The 19,593-nt window shown below is 41.2% G+C and overlaps 1 protein-coding gene across 8 annotated transcripts; it reads left to right on the forward strand.

The window, feature by feature from the left end:
- Positions 1 to 1,916: 1,916 nt before the first annotated feature.
- On the forward strand, positions 1,917 to 19,377 carry LOC134790855 (tetratricopeptide repeat protein 14 homolog). 8 transcript variants are annotated; one of them, XM_063761830.1, is made up of 19 exons: positions 1,917 to 2,047; positions 2,217 to 2,526; positions 2,729 to 2,805; positions 3,358 to 3,480; positions 5,537 to 5,757; positions 7,079 to 7,219; positions 7,362 to 8,038; positions 8,570 to 8,799; positions 10,246 to 10,415; positions 11,983 to 12,132; positions 12,823 to 12,897; positions 13,702 to 13,878; positions 14,501 to 14,591; positions 14,746 to 14,874; positions 15,549 to 15,769; positions 16,890 to 17,075; positions 17,597 to 17,836; positions 18,379 to 18,498; positions 18,962 to 19,377. In XM_063761830.1, exons 2-19 carry the CDS (start codon positions 2,226 to 2,228, stop codon positions 19,122 to 19,124), a joined length of 3,492 nt encoding a protein of 1,163 aa, XP_063617900.1. In that variant the 5' UTR covers positions 1,917 to 2,047; positions 2,217 to 2,225; the 3' UTR covers positions 19,125 to 19,377. The 8 variants fall into 8 exon arrangements, with proteins under 8 accessions (XP_063617900.1, XP_063617902.1, XP_063617899.1 ...); XM_063761832.1 differs by having other exon boundaries at positions 14,498 to 14,591; positions 18,989 to 19,375; XM_063761829.1 differs by having other exon boundaries at positions 14,498 to 14,591; positions 18,962 to 19,374.
- The last annotated feature ends 216 nt before the right edge of the window (positions 19,378 to 19,593 follow it).

The following is a 19,593-nucleotide window of genomic DNA, read 5'->3' on the forward strand; positions in this document are numbered from 1 at the left end:
AGTCGGCAGTAATATCGCTGTTGGCAGCAGTATTGCAGGGCGATAGTACTGCCTTACTGTTTCAAATGCCAAAATCGATGTCGCTGCCAGGGTTTTTGACATTTGCGGTAGTAATGCAGTCTGCAGTAATATTGCAATCGGCAGCAGTATTGCAGCGCGACATTACTACCTTACTGTTGCAAATGTCAAAATTGATGTCGCTGCCAGTATTATTGACATTTGCAGTAATATAGTCGGCACTAATATCGCAGTCGGCAGCAGTATTGCAGCGCGATATTACTGCCTTATCGTTTCAAATGTCAAAATCGATGTCGCTTTCCACTCTGGACGACCGGCTAAAGCAAGACAGAGGCAGAGGGCCCTTTTTATCCACCCTTCTATCGGGTGGCAGAACTTCCCACTTCCCAGGAGCCGTGGGAACGTTTCTTCCCAACAGCTCTCCACAAGCTGCCCTGCGTTGACTGATTGTACTGGTCCATCAGCACGCGATGGGGTTGTCACATCGCTACGCCCATATTCATGTCTACCGGTCAAGAAGCTATAGGTGCTCCGGACATTTGTAAGGCTTGCTCGGAGTTAAACTATTAAATATAAGTACCTATTGATATAATATAATACAAACACTCTTGATATAATATAATACAAAATGATTTGGGGTATTAATTATTTATAGAAGCCCTTATATCATATCATATCATTTTTAGAGTTCCGTACCTCAAAAGGAAAAATACGGAACCATTATAGGATCACTTTTGTTGTCCGTCCGTCTGTCTACTAAGACCTTTTATCTCGGGAACGCATGGATGTATCGAGTTGAAATTAAAAGCATAACTTAGGTCCTAAAAGCTGTGAAAAATTTAAACTTCTAAGAGTTGTAAGTGATCGGAAAAAAAGATACGGCCGTTTATGCCGCAAAAAAATTATATTTCGAAACTCTCAAAGGAATCAAAATGTACTTACCTATAAAGGGGCCCACTGACGGACTTCGCCGGACGATATCAGCCGATCAGTAAAACGCAAAATTTGACAGCTCCGCGAACAACTGACAGGTTGATATCGTCCGGCGAACTGGTAATTCTGTGGGCCCCCTTAAGTATGGTAATTCCCGTTGATCTATAATTTCTAGAACTATGAAATTTGGCAAGTAATATCGTCACTACAAGTACTGGGAAAATATTTGAAAACTATTTTTTTTTGTAAATAAATTAATAAATACGTTAAATTTGTACGGGACCCTCGGCGGGCGAGTCCGACTCGCACTTGTCCGGTTTTTTGAGATGAATCTCTTATTAAAAACTACCTTAGTAATTATAACTATATATTAGGTAGAAAAATTCCGCGAGCCCTTACAAAGCTCTGCTTTTTGCTAGTAATTTATCTATTTTATGGTTTGACACGAATAGAATTCAGCTTCTTGAATTGGGATTCATGAGTTAGGTACGTGTGTCGCCTAAACTGTATATCTTAAGGCCCCAGTACACAATGTGCCATCGCCGGCCACTCCAAGGGACGCAGCCATGCGGTAGAATGAGATAGCAATATCACTTGCTCCCTCTAATGCATAAATGCGTCCCTTGGAGATATTTACTCCGAGCTTGGAGTGGCCGACGATGGCCCATTGTGTACTGGGGGCCTTTATGCTTATGAGTTAACTAAGGTTAGACCAAGAAAAGTCTGCAGTGATTTTGATAGCCCACGCAGTGCAAGTGTTATTTATACGTCATAATTTCATAGAAGTTGACGTTTAAAATAACACATGCACTGCTTGGGCTATCAAAATCGCTGCAGACTTTTCTCGGTCTAACCTTAGTGATTTCAGGACCACCAACATTATAAAATAAACCAAAGTTAAAAATCGCCAGTAGGTGACGCTGTTGATATAATTCCGTATCTATGGTTTATGCTCCAACTGTCGAGGCAATTTTCATAGTCTGTGGTAGCCATTCCAAAAAAATGTCCGTGCGGTGTGCTTGTGTTCGCATTTTGTGGAATTATTAAATGTTATTAAAAACTTTGTGTTATTGTATATATAACCAAATTATCAGAGGTAAAATAGCTTAGTTTTGTTTTAATGTGTAGTGATATCGCAGGATATTCACATCCTCTAACTTTGCATTGAAATCAACATGGCGGCGACCTACTCTCACTTTTCATTTGTATAAAATTTCGTAATTTAGTATTTAGTACAGAAAGTACAACCTTATACTTTGTTTCAGTGTTTTGATATGGACGGGAAACTGGATGCGTCTCTCGTGACGCAATCCATAAATTACCATGGACAGCAACTCCAGAAAACGTGGGAGGCAGAACGAGGAGAGGATGATTTGTCTAAAATCGGCATTGGAGCCCTGGACTTTGCGGTGTACCAGTCCAGGCATAAACACCTAACCTTCCAAGACCGTGGAAAACGATTGAAACTTCATCAGTTTATTGCAAAAGAGGCAAATGCATTGTTTGATACATCAGTTCAGGAGGAAACGCCTTCCTCATCCAGCCTTGGGACTGACGCTACCGCACCGGAAGACAGTAAGCACGAACAAGTTTTTAAAAATCAATATGGTTACTAAGCAACAGGTTGGCTTTGCTTTCCACAAATGAGTATAATGATGCTATTCAAGGTTGTTTACTTGAAATTATCAATTATTCATTGCCCCTGTGCTGCATAACTCCACTTATCTATTTTTGCTGTAACTTGAACATCATAATATTCAAGTCGTTTTTGTTTCAGATCTATATGCATTGATGCCACCATTTGAAACTTTTTTGAACGTAGATAAATCTGCAAGACTAAGGCATTTTTTTGAAGTAAGTATTAAAAAAATACATTTGTAAGTACATTTTTCATTACACCTGGCCTCTATGCAAATTCTTCTACTGATAATGTGGTAATAAAGAGACACATTCTATATGACTTATGCCAATAACTATTTTTAGAGTTAACTGGACACTTCACAAGAATATTTACAATATACTTAAACAAACTAAATTTAGAATCCATCTAAGCTAACTTTTGAATAGAACAAAGTGAGAGTGTGTCATTATAAACAACATATCGTTAGGTGACAAGCAAAATTCACTAATTACTAAAAAAAATTTAAACAAAAGTCAACCTTCTTTTAGTACTAATATGGTTCACTATGGCTATGAACTTGTGGTGGTACTTAGTGACTTTTGCTTGTCACCCGACGATATTTAAACTTGACATTGCCACACTTTGTCATTCCAAATGGCATGCATAGTTAACTTGGTCTGACTCTAAACATTTTTGGTTAAATCTTAAGGTGAGGCTGGTGTAAAAGTTCCAACCTAACCAAAAGTGGACCTAGGAATACACACTCATCACATATTATATTCCAGAATGTGAAGACAGGAGAATTGGTGATAGGAGCTGTGATCAACAGGACAGCCTCCGGGATGATGCTGAAGGTGCTTTGCACCGCCGGACCTACATCCCGATATGTGGCTGATATCAATGTGAAGGTATTGCACAATGTTATGCAAGTGAAACTCAGATAAACTAGTAATCATACTTGATAAACACAAACAAATTGTCAAGTCATCATTGTTATATGCATTGGAATGATATCAAATATAGCACCACAATAATGAAACCTGGAGGCCATTTGAACATACCATTTGATGATACATTGATATTAAACAATGTAAATTACTTATCATTTGCGCATACATTTAGCTTGTACTTGTTCATACATGTATTGGCGCGAGCGTGACGCACGGGCGATCAATTTTTGAATTGGCCTCCTGATTACCTGATACAATATAATTTATATAATAAATAAATAAAAAATAAAAATAGTCTTTAATACTGAAGTTTTGTAACATTTAATACACTATCTAGTTAAAAAAATATACCTTATCATTATACAATTATATACAGGGTGGAAAGGCACGACGATCCTTCCCGGAAGTATTAGGTCGTTTAAGTGATACAGAGACGATTGGTAATGGTAAGAATCGTTATTTGAGTAAAAAATTAAAAATAGCAAATTTACTACTTTTTAACTGTGGTGACAACCCTATAGCATGTGCACATCACGGCTATAGATTAAAGATCTCTGTCGGGAAAACTCGGGACTTTACACTTTTTTCCGATTGTTGACAGAATCGCAATGATGTATGAATAACGCATAAATGTCAAATAAATCAAATGAATGCAAAAATATTTCAAACAATTGTATTACTTTCTTAGATAATTAATTTTTGCCAATATTTAACACTATCTTCTCTTCACATACGGTGTTCAAATGTACCTCCGTGTCTTACAAAGCCGCCGCAGCCCGTGCCCGAGTATGTCGATGCACATGCGATAGTGTATGCTCTTCGTCATTTTTCCTCCGCAGATTGTCCTCCGCAGAAAGCACCAATTAGCCTTTGTCTCATTTCGTCCGCAGTTTCACATTCCGTTTGGTACACCATATCTTTTACACAGCCCCACAAATTTAAATAGCCACGAGAATGGAACAACGGCATTTTTATTTGAAGAATATGACATTAAATAAGTAAAGTTCAATGAAAATTTAATTTCAAACATCAGACGTCTTGTCTATTTCCTACCACGCAAGAAGGTTTGTTAGTTTGGTATTGAAGAAGTATTTATTCTTAGTATTTCATTTTTGCAAGTTCATTTGGTGTAATTTTTTATTATTTTAGATAGTTTCCAATTATTCGAAAATAATTTTGTGAAACGTGTTAAGAAACTAAAACCTTTTTATCAGTCAAGGAAACCAGAGATATTTATAAGACGATTGCGTACTTTTGAGTGGTTGTCAATGTCACCATTTGAACAGTCGTTGTAAACAATGTTGTGGTTAGTATTATTAATATTAAGGAATAACATAACTACTTCATTCAAGTATTGAACAAGTGGAACCACTAAGAAAGCGAAAATCCTGCAACGATTCTTACCGTGTTGTAAGCAGACTAAAAATGGTTAGATGGCAACAAATTAGCATAATTTCCTGTCGTATACTGATTGTTTACAAGTAAGTTCATTGACCCTGTCACCTGTTAGGGTTAGAACAAAGTAGTTTTTTGCATGGATGTTTAAAAGGCCATAATTTAGAAACGGTTGCCCATATGAACATAGTTTCTATGGAGAAAATATAGAGCTTAGGCTAAACTATCTCCCATTTCCGGAAAGGATCGTCGTGCCTTTCCACCCTGTATATTACTATTTTCTAGTTTCCGTCAACAACTTCAGCTTATCCTCCAACATAGGCCTCTTCCAAGTCCTTCCAGTTACCGCGGTCTCTTGCTTTCCTGGGCCAGTCCACTCCGCCTATCCTTATAAAGTCATCTGACCAAGAGTAGGCCTTCCTCTCTTCCTTTTGTGCCCCCTTGGGTACCACTCTATAAGACTGATGATGATTTATACAATATGGAATATTTTCTTATAACTTATAAGGCACCTTTTACAATAGGTATTTAATTGCATGATAAACACTCATTGTTGTATGCCCTGGCATTGACCTTAGTGGTCATTTCATATTCATAAGGCAATATTTTTATTTACCAGGCATTTTTACCTGTGGGAAATATCATACCAGCTGTGGACAAGAAAAATGTTTCAAGAAACTACCTGATGAATGACACTGTCTGCTGCGAAGTCATTGAAGTGATCCCAGACACTGACAAAATGGTCTGCGGGATGAAGGGAGTCACCCGGGGCCCCGACGACCCCCCGCCTAAGCCCCCTCTGGGACTCCTCAGCACAGACGACTTCCCATTGGTCTACAAGTATGTACCGCACACCACTAGAGAGTTACGATTAATCACTGTGTGCCTACACCTATTTTACAGGTCTGAATTTGTCAACACTTTTTGTATTGTATCTGTGTATTTTTATTTTGTGAAGATCTTGAAAACAGTGGTATTTATTTTGTCAGTAATGTTTGTACCTGCTTTGGATGTGAAGATTTGAGGAATTCTTGACGAGGATTTGCCATGACGATGGAATAAAACTGGAAGAATGATAATGAAACACATCATCTGGTGACAGGCCACTTTAATATGCCTTGATGGGAAGTTCTACCTTCTTAGATGCTTCAACGACCTGCAGTTTTCAGCTTTATACACAAAATTCACACTGCATGTAGGTATTTTTAGCATAACATCGGAAGGAGCAAATTCGTTGGGTATATGTTAATGTGTTCACCGGATTCTGATCACTTGCAGAATGAATTGATTACACATATCACCAAACTTGTGAAAATGATTTCATGACATTTTTTTATGCTTGACGAAAAGAAAGAAAAACCATTGGAGAATACAAACTATAAAACAATACCAAGAAAGAGAAAGAAAGAAATATAATGAGGAACTGAAACCATTAGTGTTGAAATCATTTACACATTATTTTAATATATGGAAAAGGTCAGTAAAATGCTTCAGGGTTACTTCATTCTGATGTCTCTAAAGGGAAATTGTGTTTTCTGTATTAAAGCTAATATTTAATATTCCAGCCATATTCAAACCATAATGATTGGACTTTTAATATCAGCATTTATCGGATGTTGGCGTTGTTTATTTGTAATACTGGACTAGCTACCGACATTAGTCAATTTTGCTGATGAGGCTCCCAAGGATATTGTTTGACAAGACAGCACCAACCATGAGCTCCGTGGAGCCCAAGGTTTCCCAAGCTGTGCACCAGCTCCCTCCATTATTTTAGGGTGTTCTTTTCTAGGTGTAGCGAGGACCCCCAAGACGCTTGTACACTAGACCGCCGCATAAGTTGTGACTGTCGATGAGTTCGGTAATATTAATGTCATATTGTGAGGCCGCTATCACCTAATCTATGATGTTCTTTGTGTCAACGAAATATAAGCCAATACCAGTAAAATATCAATTTTTTGAACAGCTCCATTGGAACAGGTGAGGATAACGTACGTGTGACATTACCAAAAATTTCAAATAACAGCAATTAGGATTTCATTGCTTGAAAATCTTTTTTGCAATATGAAGATGTACAGTTAAATTGAATAACTTCTTTTAACAAACCGACATTACATGCTTTTTATGGGAAAGTCTGATGACTAATAAAACTTTTTCTCAATAGGAAAACTGTGGACATGAAGGGAGAAAGTTACGAAGCTATTTTGGAGAAGAGCCCAGGGTTCAATAACCCCAACTGCATCCAATATCTGTCTGAACTTCTTGGAATCTCCAACATGCACTGCACCAACTTTGTGTCATTAAGGTAAATATTCACTTTTACACATTTTAGATAAACTTTTTTTATTTTACTTGTACTTGTCGAGTTGTTGTCTGGGTTTAACTTTCTGTCTTAACGTGTGATGATCGCTAACCGAGCGTTAAATAATGTTACATTTTATCCCCAGGGGAGGATTTTCGCCAGCGGAATATGCGGATGAACTTCGTCAGGCCCAAGCCAGCAAGTGGGCATTCCGTTCAGTAGCCGAAGGTATCGAACATTTCAAGGCAGGACGTCACTCGGAAGCTTTCCAATGTCTCAACAAAGCCCTAAGCATTGACCCAAGAAATGTAGAAGGATTAGTCGCGAGAGGCGCTCTATACGCCAACAGTGGAACTTTCAAGAAAGCAATAGAAGATTTTGAGACATCTTTGAAATTGAATCCAAATCACGCGAACGCTAGGAAGTATTTGGGAGAGACACTGGTTGCGCTCGGTCGCAGCTATGAGGATGAGAATAAAATCACGGAAGCTCAAAAGGCATACGAGGATTGTTTAGCCATCATACCGTTTCATGAAGAAGCTCAGAACTCTTTGGATTTCCTTAAGAGCAAGACATCTACGACTAAGCCGCTGATTGAACCGGCAGAGTTGTTATTGCCCGGTTTGACTGGAGCGAAATCGTTTGAGATGAAGGAAACTATTAAGCAGCTTCTGAATCTGACTGAGAAGAAGGAAAAGAAAAAGAAGAAGAAGCGAGGCAAGGGTAAGAAGAAGCGGTCAAGCAGCTCGTCGTCGTCGTCCAGCGACTCATCCAGTTCCAGCTCGTCTTCAGAATCTTCCTCTTCATCCTCGGACACTAGTGGTAAGAAAGTTAATACTTGATATTGAATAAAGCAACGCATAAGATCAGGTAGCCTTCAGAGTAATATGTACATATGTATACCTAGTCTGGCAATCCAATTTTGTCAATAGCAGTAGAATAAAACTAACTAGACTTATCCCGTTTTTGAGATAATATATGTGTAAGAACAAGGCAGTATGATTCTCACTACATATTTTCCAATGACTTGTAACCATAGTTATAAAATTTAAATAGTCCACATTAGAATTTGAGGGCATCTTACAAGGAAGGGTACCCAACTGTCCGGCTCCGATCTGATTTATTTTTATATATGTTATAGAGTAGTATAAAAATACGTGTCCGTTATTTTAGACTACTCTATAACATAATCGGAGCCGGACAGTTGGGTACCCTTCCTTGTTACAATTACTAACTTGTTCTTACTACAACCTTTTTATGCACACGTAATATTTCTGGACATCTAAAAGATCAATAGGTCAGTTTCACAACGTTTTTTTCATGATTTTTGTATTAATTGTCTTTATAATTTAGATTCTGAAGGTCCCAACCGCAAGAAGAAGCGCCGTGCGCAGTCCAACAACAAGCGTCAACGTTCCCTCTCACCGCTGAGCAAGCGCATGGCCATGCTCGGCGAGACGGACGCCACGCGCACTCACAACTCGCAGTTCAACCATCCGTACGGCTACCAGCCGCCACCGCCACCCGTGGAAGAGGCTAACGCACCGGCCAGGTCGCAGGCGGATATAGATTATGAGTTAAAGGTGAGTTTTATGTACTGTATGAGGACGGACGCCATGCGCACGCACAATTCGCAGTTCAACCATCCGTACGGCTACCAGCCGCCACCGCCACCCGTGGAAGAGGCTAACGCTCCGGCCAGGTCCCAGGCCGATATAGATTACGAGTTAAAGGTGAGTTTTATGTACTGTATAATGGCTTAGCTTTATGAGGACGGACGCCACGTGCACTCACAAGTCTCACAACTCGCAGTTCAACCATCCGTACGGCTACCAGCCGCCACCGCCACCCGTGGAAGAGGATAACGCACCGGCCAGGTCGCAGGCGGATATAGATTATGAGTTAAAGGTGAGTTTTATTTGTAGACTTGTCTTTCTACCATGGTTATGTAAAGACAAACGCGCACACAACTCGCAGTTCAACCATCCACACGGCTACCAGCCACCACCGCCACCCGTGGAAGAGGCAAATACACCGGCCAGGTAGCAGGTGGATATATAGCCGGTCAAGCAAGTAGAAACAGGCGAAATTCGAATTTTCTACGGGACGATAATACTGCGCATACATTTTTTAAATTTGCCGCTCTTTCTACTGACGGAAATGGCTTGACAGAGTATAGATTTTGAATTGAAGGGGAGTTTTATGTTGTGTAGGTTTTCTACCATAGTTGTGTAAACAGAGTCGCCCAAACAACTCTCACTTCACCCATCAGTGTGGTTGCCAGATTACGCTTCGTTCCATTCAAGTGTATGCTCATCTTAGCTTTCAACTGTCTAAAATTTAGACTTTAATGTGGGTACCACCGTATCGCATAATTAAGACTTTAAATTATGCGATTTGTAGGTACCTACATTCAAGTCACAATTAAAACCATAGCAAAACTCCTATCAAATGATTGTTGGACAGATTAGTGTGTCCAATGCAACCAACTCGTCGCCAGTTGGTATAGATTACTAGTCAATAAATTAAATTGGCTTGCATTTTTAGTGCCATTTGACTAATTATTTCTCCAATACACTGCATTTGTTCTGTTGCTAATACTGCTAATAGGAGCAGGGTCATGGCAAAGATCATCAAATTAAAGTACCACCGAAAGTATCGCCATGGGTAACACAACATGTTTTAGATTTTGTATGTAACCATGGGCAACTTTGTATGGAGCCTGGTCAAAAAACCAACAGAAATGAGAGTTAGGTCATTAGATAGGTATTTTTATGTACTTCATTTCGTTCTATGGTCACCAAGCGGAATATCGTTGCAGAACTGAAATATTGATATTTTAGCCAAAAAGTCGTCACCATTATTAGTTTATTACCTAGGCAATAGAGTCCAAATAAGTAAATTAATTGCTGTAGGGTAGATATTCGCGCACTGCCGGGCGAGCGCGACGAATGGTTTGCCGCGCTCGCCCGGTGGACTCTATTGCCTAGCTAACGACGCATAGTCCTTTAATGGTGGTATCTAACCAGGTGCGGAAGTTCCTCGAGATGACGAAAGAGGACTCTGACTACGAGGACAAAGTCCGCAACTTCTTAGAAGAGACGGCTCAGTACAAACGCAATAGGAAAATGCAGGAGCTTGGTCAGCAGCAGCAACCGAGCGGCGACCACGAGAAGAAGAAGAAAAAGAAGAAAGACAAGTAAGTTCAACACTCTACTTCAAAATATCACCACAACCTATACCAGGGGTCTCCAAACCCCGGCCCGCGACGCGTCCCAATCCGGCCCGCCGACACCCAAAGCGAGTGCCCACTGTCCGGCCCTCGGGAGCCAAGCTCTAGGGGTTCAGCATTCATTGAGAGTGGAACTGTTTCTAACAGCAGCAACCAGACACCCTACCCCGGCGCAAAAACCGACGATGGCCCGCGCGAAAGTTTCTGAGGCGCAATATGGCCCTCGGGTAAAAAAGTTTGGAGACCCCTGGTCTATACACTTACAGTCGTTCAACAAGGGGTGACGGGGCTAGAGACGGTAAAAGTAAACTTTTTATATTTCTTGGAATCTGTCGATTAATATCGAAAAGTGTTGTATGTACAAACTAAAGTAGACATAATTTTCTACAAAAAAGGTTATATACGTTTTTGTCCTAAAACTAACTGTATTTGACTTATGACTTATGAGCTTGTACCAAGTTGTGATACTGCACAATTTTTTTTTATTATCATTCATAAGTAATCTTTATTTTCATCTTTCTAATGTATATTAAAAGCGTTTTAAAACATTTCCGGAAGCCAGGGAATGATTTTACACGATTTTCATAAATGTACTGATATGTTAAAATCGAACTTCACCTCATAGCAACCTTTTCGTACTTAGTTTGAACATACATTTTATGTAACATTATAAAAAAATACTTAAATTAATCTTATTTATAGTCACATACCATTAAACATATCAAATTTAGAAGAAAAACGAAAATACCCGCGTATTTACCCGCGGGTAGGTAAATATCGGGTATTTACCGGGTAAATACCCGCTCTCGGGTATTTATCCGGGTAGTTACCCATCTCTAGACGGGGCGGAGGAGGGTGTCGCGCGCTCCCGAGCTGCATACATCGCTGTCATTGCATTGTCAAAGGCCGTCGGACCACTGTTACTTTTTACACTGTGATATCACGCTTGGTCTGGTCACAGGAGGCGGGTCTTAGGTTTTCGTCACGTAGTTAATATCCTCTAGGGCGCTTTTCCGAGGTTTATTCAAATATGGCGCGCAGCGTTTAGGCTTTTGAAACTCACAGGTGCAACCAATGACGCAAATTATTTTTTATTTTAATTTTGTCTTTGCAAACAAATATTATATTAGTAATATGTTTGAATAATATACGTTACAAAATTTAGAAAAATGGGAAATGTTCCCTTATTAGAGAATTCTAATTACGTTAAATATCTTGGCACGCTTTTACTCTTGCTAAGATTACACCGCGCCACAGAATAAATAATAGTACTAGGCACAGAAGACTCTAACAAAACGCGTCTGTTACGATCAGGACAGGTATGGCCGCTAGTTGGCGACAGTGCCACGCGCGGCTTATGGCTAGCCACCAAAATTGGTGTGGAACGGATGTACTTTTAGCTACCTGTAGCAAAGCGACGAAATCGCGGAGTGAGCCACTCCCGACCGCGCACATGTAAGCATAACCGTAACATTTTGTCCATGTCTCATACATATCAGTTTTCTAGTATCAATTGTATATATTTTATTTGCAGAAAAAAGAAGAAAGAATCAAAACGTAAACGCAAGGAGCAAGAGCGAGAGGAAAAGCGGAAATCGAAGCTTGCTCGATCTGCCGCCAACAACGATTACAACTTGCGAGATTTGGACAACATCGGCGACAAAAAACTTAGGGACGCTATTAGGTAAGACAAACAAACAGATGATCATTTCGCTTGTTAACGCAAATTAATTAATACAATGTTACAAGAGTGGATCAACTATTTCTTGTTGTTATTCTGTTCTGTCAGCCAGGGGACCAAAGTAATACGTTCTTCTGGCACGCTTAGCGCCACTTGCAGCAGTCCACTAGCCCGGGGTTAACCGGTTAAACTCAAGGTTACCAGTACAATTTGACGCTGGGTTAACGGTTTAACCGCTTAACCCCGGGTTAGTGGGATGGTGCAAGTGGCGCTTAGCAGTTAACTCATTATTGCAAGGGCTTGTAACTTAGAGGATATAACCAACGGAGACGCCATGTCTAAAATCTTCGGTACAAAATAGTCTGCCGATTTTTGCGGGGGAGGGGCACGTCAAATGTATAGGTACGTCATGTCAGATAAACGTCAGTCCATACATATGGTTGACATATGGTTGACCATTGGCCGCCTTTTTTCGACAGAGGGGAACGCCTGTTAATGGCGGCTCCATTGTTAATTACTCCGAGGCTTGTAACTACCTCAAGAATGGATATTTGTTTAATTTGAATAGGTATCATAACATCGGAGTTTTAAAAAGTGGTACCCGTGGCAACGCGTGAGAAGAAAAAGTTGATTCACCCAAAATTCAATAGCTGTGCGATTTAGTTATAAATATTGCCGTTATGCATGTTACAGAAAAGAATTGAAAGGGAAATCGAAGAGGGACCTCAGTTCAGATGGCGAATATGATAGAAAACACAGTGATAAAAGGTATACTTCGCCATCTAAGTTTACTCTTTCCCTTAGTAATCTATAACTACTGGTCTGGTGCTGGGAGTAGTCTTAAAATAAAACAGTATCTTAAACCACGATCGCTTCAGGTCGCTTATGCTCTGGTTTCCTAGTATAGTGGTGCCGTCATATAGCGGCCGTCTCCATACAAATACTACGACATCCATATTTAGCCGTTTCATTTAGACGTTCTCAATCAATATGCTTGTACCTTTATACGAATAACCAGTCAGAGCGTCCTTATTGCAAGCGAAAATATATACCTTTGGATTGTGAACGTCACATATAAGTTTTTTTTTTCTTTTTGATATTTTTACACAAATTGACTAAGCCCCACGGTAAGCTCAAGAAGGCTTGTGTTGTGGGTACTCAGACAACGATATATATAATATATAAATACTTAAATACATAGAAAACAACCATGACTCAGGAACAAATATCTGTATCATCATACAAATAAATGCCCTTACCAGGATTCGAACCCGGGACCATCGGCTTCATAGGCAGGGTCACTTACCCACTAGGCCAGACTGGTCGTCAAAGATGACTGCTCATTTGCGCTCTTATTTTTCCATGTAGTGTTTATTGTAAGAACAACTGTTCATTTCAGTTGAATAACTGCTTATAGTCTGTACCCATGTAAATTACAAATGGTGTATTAGTATATAGCAGTGTAGTATGTTATGTATGGTGACCGCGAGTCTTTGTAAACGTTACCATAGATAGTCCAATATTTCAGATCAAACTTTAACAAACAAAACCCTAACATTTATTATCGTGTAGGATACTCGACGAGATGCACGGCCTAGAAGAGCTGGAGTCGAAACTGAGCGCGTACCACGTGATGGTGGAAAACGCGAGCAAGCGCGAGCGGGGCTCTGTGAGCCCGCTCGACCAGGCGCCACCCCCACCGCTGGAGAAGCCCAAGTGGAAAATGTCCATGAGCGCCGTTAAAGACCCGTTAGTATCGCTTGAATAATAGTAGTTTTCACATCACCTAATCGGAAAAGGGCTTTTTCTTCCCCGCTAGGAGGGATCAAAGTGGCACTTTTCTTCCCTGCTAGGAGGGATCAAAGTTGTACTCTCTGTTCTAGAACACGATTTTTTCTTTCTTGCATACTATTTTTTTCCTTCCGGCTTCCGTACCAAAAGGGTAAAACGGACCCTATCTGTCTAGCTATCACGGTTCGTGATAGCTAGACAGATGATGTATTTCTGTTGCCGCTATAACAACAAATACTAAAAAGTACGGAACCCTCGGTGGGCGAGTCCGACTCGCACTTGTCCGGTTTTTCGAATAGGTGATGTGAAAAAAGCATTTGCGTTGAACCCGTATTGGTAAAATAATACATTTATGTTCTAGCATCACTAAAAACCTTCCATGGTCTGTTAACAACTCAATCCTTTATTTCTTGCTCACAATTTCACGAGAAACTGTTGAGAAATACCACTTGTAGAAAACATCCAGACAAGAGGACTTAGGATTGCATTTTTGTCCAAACTAAATCGGACTTTCACTAGGTCCATTAAATCATCTACTTTTGCTTTTATATCCTCTTTATTCTAACTTGTTTTACAGTAGAGTTCAGAAGAAAGAAAAGTCATCCAGCAAGGGATATAAGGAGCATTATGCATTTGAAGACAGTTCCGATGATTCACAAGACCCGCCTAAGGTAAGAACAGTTTCACCCAAGCTCTCCTCAGCCCAAATATGTAGTCATTTTGGATGAACAAGATTCACATAGGTACATAGTGTTTCAATGGGAATATGGCACAACTTTTTCAAGGCAAGTTCTTGAAGATTGTTAACAATTTGTAATGTTACAGCCCCCGACGAGTGGCGACAAGAACGTGTCCGTGCGTCGCGCTATGGCTATGAAGGAGCCGCCGCCACTGCCGTCCTCGAATAACAAGAACCGTGAGCCCGACCCGCCTGGCACCGAGCAGCATCCTCCAGTAACTATACCCTTAAACCCTCATTCAATAAATTCGACATTTGATAAATGTGAAACCAATCGCAGTTTGGTATGACAGCAGCGCCGCAAGACCAGCCTCAACGGGTTTTATTACAGTGGACGCCCGTCGATATATGTAGATTTCGCCGAGATTAAAGTCACAAGTGCTTGTCACTTAGGTTCTCTAAAACATGCCCCGATAGTAGAGTCCGCCATGGTTCCGCGTGGAATTGAATCCGATCCACTTAACATCCGAAACGACATCTCTGAATGGAATCACTAACATAACATTGTAAATTGAGGAAAGAAAGACAGTACCGTCTTTACCATAAAGGCACATGGGGCCCGTGCCCCATCCTCAGGGTGCCCCGAAGGACATACAGTAACAGTATATTTGATTACCCATAATAAATAGAATATCATATTAGAAAAATGTTAGTTTAATTTGCTTTCTTTACTTTCCAAAAGGGCCCCAAATTCTTATGTGCCCGGCCCCAGCATAGTTTAACACATTCACAGCCCCCGACGCACATGTGCGTCCACCGTCATACAAGTTTATTCCTAGGCCACGCCCCCTGGCAGTGAATGCGTTAAGACGGCCCTGAACAAAGAACTGTATAATCTTAAACTTACATTTTCTTGGGACTCTGTTTATAAAAGGGACGTTTATTGCAGGTCCGCAAAGGCAACATAGTCCTGGACAAGTTCGGGTCGTTCCGGCTGGCGCAGGAGGGCGAGACGCCGGTGTCGGTGGGCGGGCAGCGGCCGGAGCAGTTCGTGACGCGCATCAAGCCGCCCACGCCGGGCGCCGGCCGCCGGCCGCGCAGCCCGCCGTCGCCGCGGCGCCGCTCCTCCACCTCCGACGACGGCAGGGACCAGAAAAGGTCGCGCAGCAGGTGTGCCCCAGGCCTCCCGCCATTACCCGCCGTCTCTGGTGTTCGCGGTTCACATTCGTTCTCATATGGGGATGTCTTACAAACTTCTAACGAGCGGTTGAATAGTTTTAATAATCTGACATTGTTAGAAATGGACAAAATTCAACAAAGAGTTGCAAAATTTTATGAACGAGGGGGTGAACCTGTAAACCTATGCGTTCTACTGTAAACGTCGGCAATATTCGAGTCCCCCGGACGCGATATCACGTCCAGAATAGTAATCTAGTCGCCCGGACGCGATATCACGTCCAAAATGATAATCTAAGTTCAATTTGAAATTCAAGATCTCGAGGTCTCTTTTTGGCTGACAGTTTTAGACTCCTGTGATTCTAAAGGCAGCCGCGTACGGATAAAATTTCGTGAAACAGTACTGCTACTTGCAGAAACGGGGGGTTTAGACATGTAAATAATCTCATAATACATAATTGTGTTGTACTAGATACAAGCATACAGCATTATAAAAATGTATTCATTATAAAAAGAACTGTTACCATTTAGCACCAAATAGAACGAATAAGAACCGCCGGACCAATGCGTAAGGGATGTGCGGGTTCTTGGATTCGGCTGAGAATTTCAATTATTCCTCATGATAGATGACAGTGTGATTTCAGTACTAAGATCATTAGTTGTTACTTATATTGCACACTTTATCAGTATTAATAGTTAACCACTTGCACACCATTAAGTATGCAATAAATTGTACAATATATAATATGTTTATTATGGCGGTTGTGGCACTGATGCAGGTTTCTAGATGTGATGGTGTAATTATTCAATATTCACATTTGAGACTTGTAATTTTATGACGATCATAAACGTCACTACATAATTTTAAGTCACGCACACGTATTGATAGGTTTTTGTTGGATATCTTCCCTTAGTTTACACGTTTTCATTTTCTTTCTGTCTACACGTACAGCTATGAATGCATTAAATCATAAAGTAGCGTCTTTTGAGCGTATGCGTCTAGTCAGCGCGATGGTAAACGGTGTCCCTGCGCAGCCGCGGCAAGGTTGCGTCGAGCAGCAGCAATAGGGTCGACTAGCCGCCAGGTGTGTAACGCGTCCCTGGTCTCCCTCAGGTCGCGGCCGCGCAAGTACCGGTCCCGCTCGGGCTCGCGGTCCCGCTCGGCGTCGTCGGGCAGCGGCTCGGCGGGCTCGCGGCGCCGGCGCTCCGGCTCGCCGCGCTCGCGCTCGCGCTCCGACGCCTCGCGCTCCTACTACTCGCGCAGCCGGTCCCGCAGCCGCTCCGGATCGAGGGATGGAAGGTTTGTGCAATATTTTGATATTTTTACTATTATTGTCTCTCTAATAGTGTTGTCAAAGTCTATAAAACAACGTCGCCATTGTTAGTAGCTCGGTACTACTTACAGGGTTAGCGTGTCTTATTTGAAATCTGTAATTTTTTGTGTGTAAAACATCAAAGGAGTCGGTCCACTGTTACTTTTTACACTGTAGTATTGTCCCGGCATTTTGCCCCGACTTAATTGGGGAGTCTGGGTTCGGTACCTAATGTCAAGAATTAATCAAAGCACTAGTTTATAATAAAAGCGACTGGCATCTGGCATTCCAACTGAGAACAGAAACTATGCCTTCCTGGGGTTAGTCCAATTTTCTCACAATGTTTTCTTTTAACAACATGATATGTTGATATACATACTTTATAACAAATCAGGGCAGCTTCATCGGATTTGGCACAATATGGCAAAACAAAGTTTTGGGATTTTTGCATACAATATAGTTTCACAATAGATAATAATTTACTATGGAATCTATTTGATCTGTTAAGATTCCGTCGCTTCAACCGTCGCGGCAACTGGCGCGGCCGCGGCGGCTTCGAGCGCGGCACGTACTACCGGCCGCGCTTCCACACCTTCAACGGCGCGGGACGCGGACGCGGCCGCGGCGGCAACGACTTCCGCCGCGACGACCAGCGCCGCTTCCAGCAAGACTGGCGCGACAACCGCAGTCGGGGAGGCAGGCCCTTCAGGCCTCGTCGTGGGCAAGGAGGACGGGGGAGACCTTTCAGGTAATGCGATCGGCTCAACAATAACTCTTAATTCATAAATAACAACTTTAACGTCAGCCAGAAGTATACTATACTACCAACTGCGCTTCCACACGTTAAATGAATGATATAAGAAGTGGTAGCGTTGGCGTCATTCCACGCCAATTATAGAGCCGCAAGAAGGTACTTAGGAATACGTTGTATTCATCCATAAAATATAACAATATTATTATGTTATAATTTTAGCATTTTCATTAATTAGCAGGAATAGTGTTCAGATTGAAGCCCTTCATTGTTTTCTAATGTTCATCAGCATCACATTCGCGAATGGTTATGCAAATTTTTGTAACATTAATATATATACAAGATGTGTCGGTTTTTCGACGCATATCAAGGGACGCGAACCTCGAACCATTGCATAGTTTTTACACATTCGAGTAACCATACATAAACACTCAAAATACATTCCCGAATCCACTCGCACAAATTACCAATCTTTGTACGAAGCTCAGTGGGTCGAGTAATAATAACAATCATAGATTAAAATCTTAACTTTTTTACAGGGGCGGGTTCCGAGACTTCCGCGACCGCCGCGGCGGACGGTACTCGCGTTCGCGCAGCCCCGACAGGACGCGCCGCTCGCGCTCCTACAGTCCCGAACGGCGCGACAAGGATAGAGACAGGTCAGTTCACGATTATTGATCATCTATCTCGATACTTTGAATGAAGAGGAGTGTTGACATCATGTCAAAGTTGCCTACTCAAAATATTCTGTAGGAACTTTACACGTACACCCAGCCGCAAAAGTGCATAGTCACTTCATGAATGAATTTCGTTCATAATTAGACAGATTTTGGCAATTTGGCAGCTCGCTGTACAGTAAGGACATTATGAGATAGCCTTCTGATCTGACTGAACATGAGCAGCAGTTGACATACAAGTAAAATAAGTGGAAGCATTCCTTTTGTTTGTGTCCTAACTGTCGTAAGGGTGGCATCCCACATTTTGTCGCACATTTTGCTTAATGAGAGGGTGACGAAATGACATTGGACCGATGAAATACCACCCTAGGACGCAAATAATTAAACCATGAGTAAATACCCTGTAAGGTGTTGTGCCTAAGAATAATGTGTTCCTAATTTGCAGCTACTCTCGCTACTCTGAACGCGACAGCCACCGCAGCGAGGGCGAGTACGAGGAAGAAAGATACGTGGACCGTAAGGAGTACGACGGCAAATGGGCCGACGGGAACGAACCCGAAAGGAACCACACCGAAGAAAAGCCCGCTGAACCGGCCCCCAAAGAGTAACTCCTATACCACTGTTTTAAAATTTCTAGGCTATACTGTATTGGTTAGGGTGCTGACTTCTTATTCACTCGCATTACCCGTTTTAACACAAAACCTTGAGGTTTAGTTGTAAATATAGTTTTATGAGTACTGTAGGTATTTTCTTTAGTCAGAGAAAATTGGTGTCAAAATTAACTGCATTCAATCAATTGTAGCTTGTCATATTGAAGGCCATTCCATGTTGCATCTTGTCAGATGTGTGTTAATTAAGATGGTACTAAAAATATTAATAAAGAATGAACACTCAAGTTGTTTTATTACTGACTTTTGTAGGCCAACATAAACTGAATCCTTATAAATATTAATTGCAATAATTGTAAATTGAAGGCGCAATTATTTTTTACATAATTTCAATTACTAATTGCAATTGTTAATTAGTAATTTAATTACTTTTTTCCCAACACTGCTCTTAGCATGAATCTAGTATTTT

The sequence above is a fragment of the Cydia splendana genome, chromosome 5 (assembly GCF_910591565.1).
Source record: "Cydia splendana chromosome 5, ilCydSple1.2, whole genome shotgun sequence".
Lineage (NCBI taxonomy): Eukaryota > Metazoa > Arthropoda > Insecta > Lepidoptera > Tortricidae > Cydia > Cydia splendana.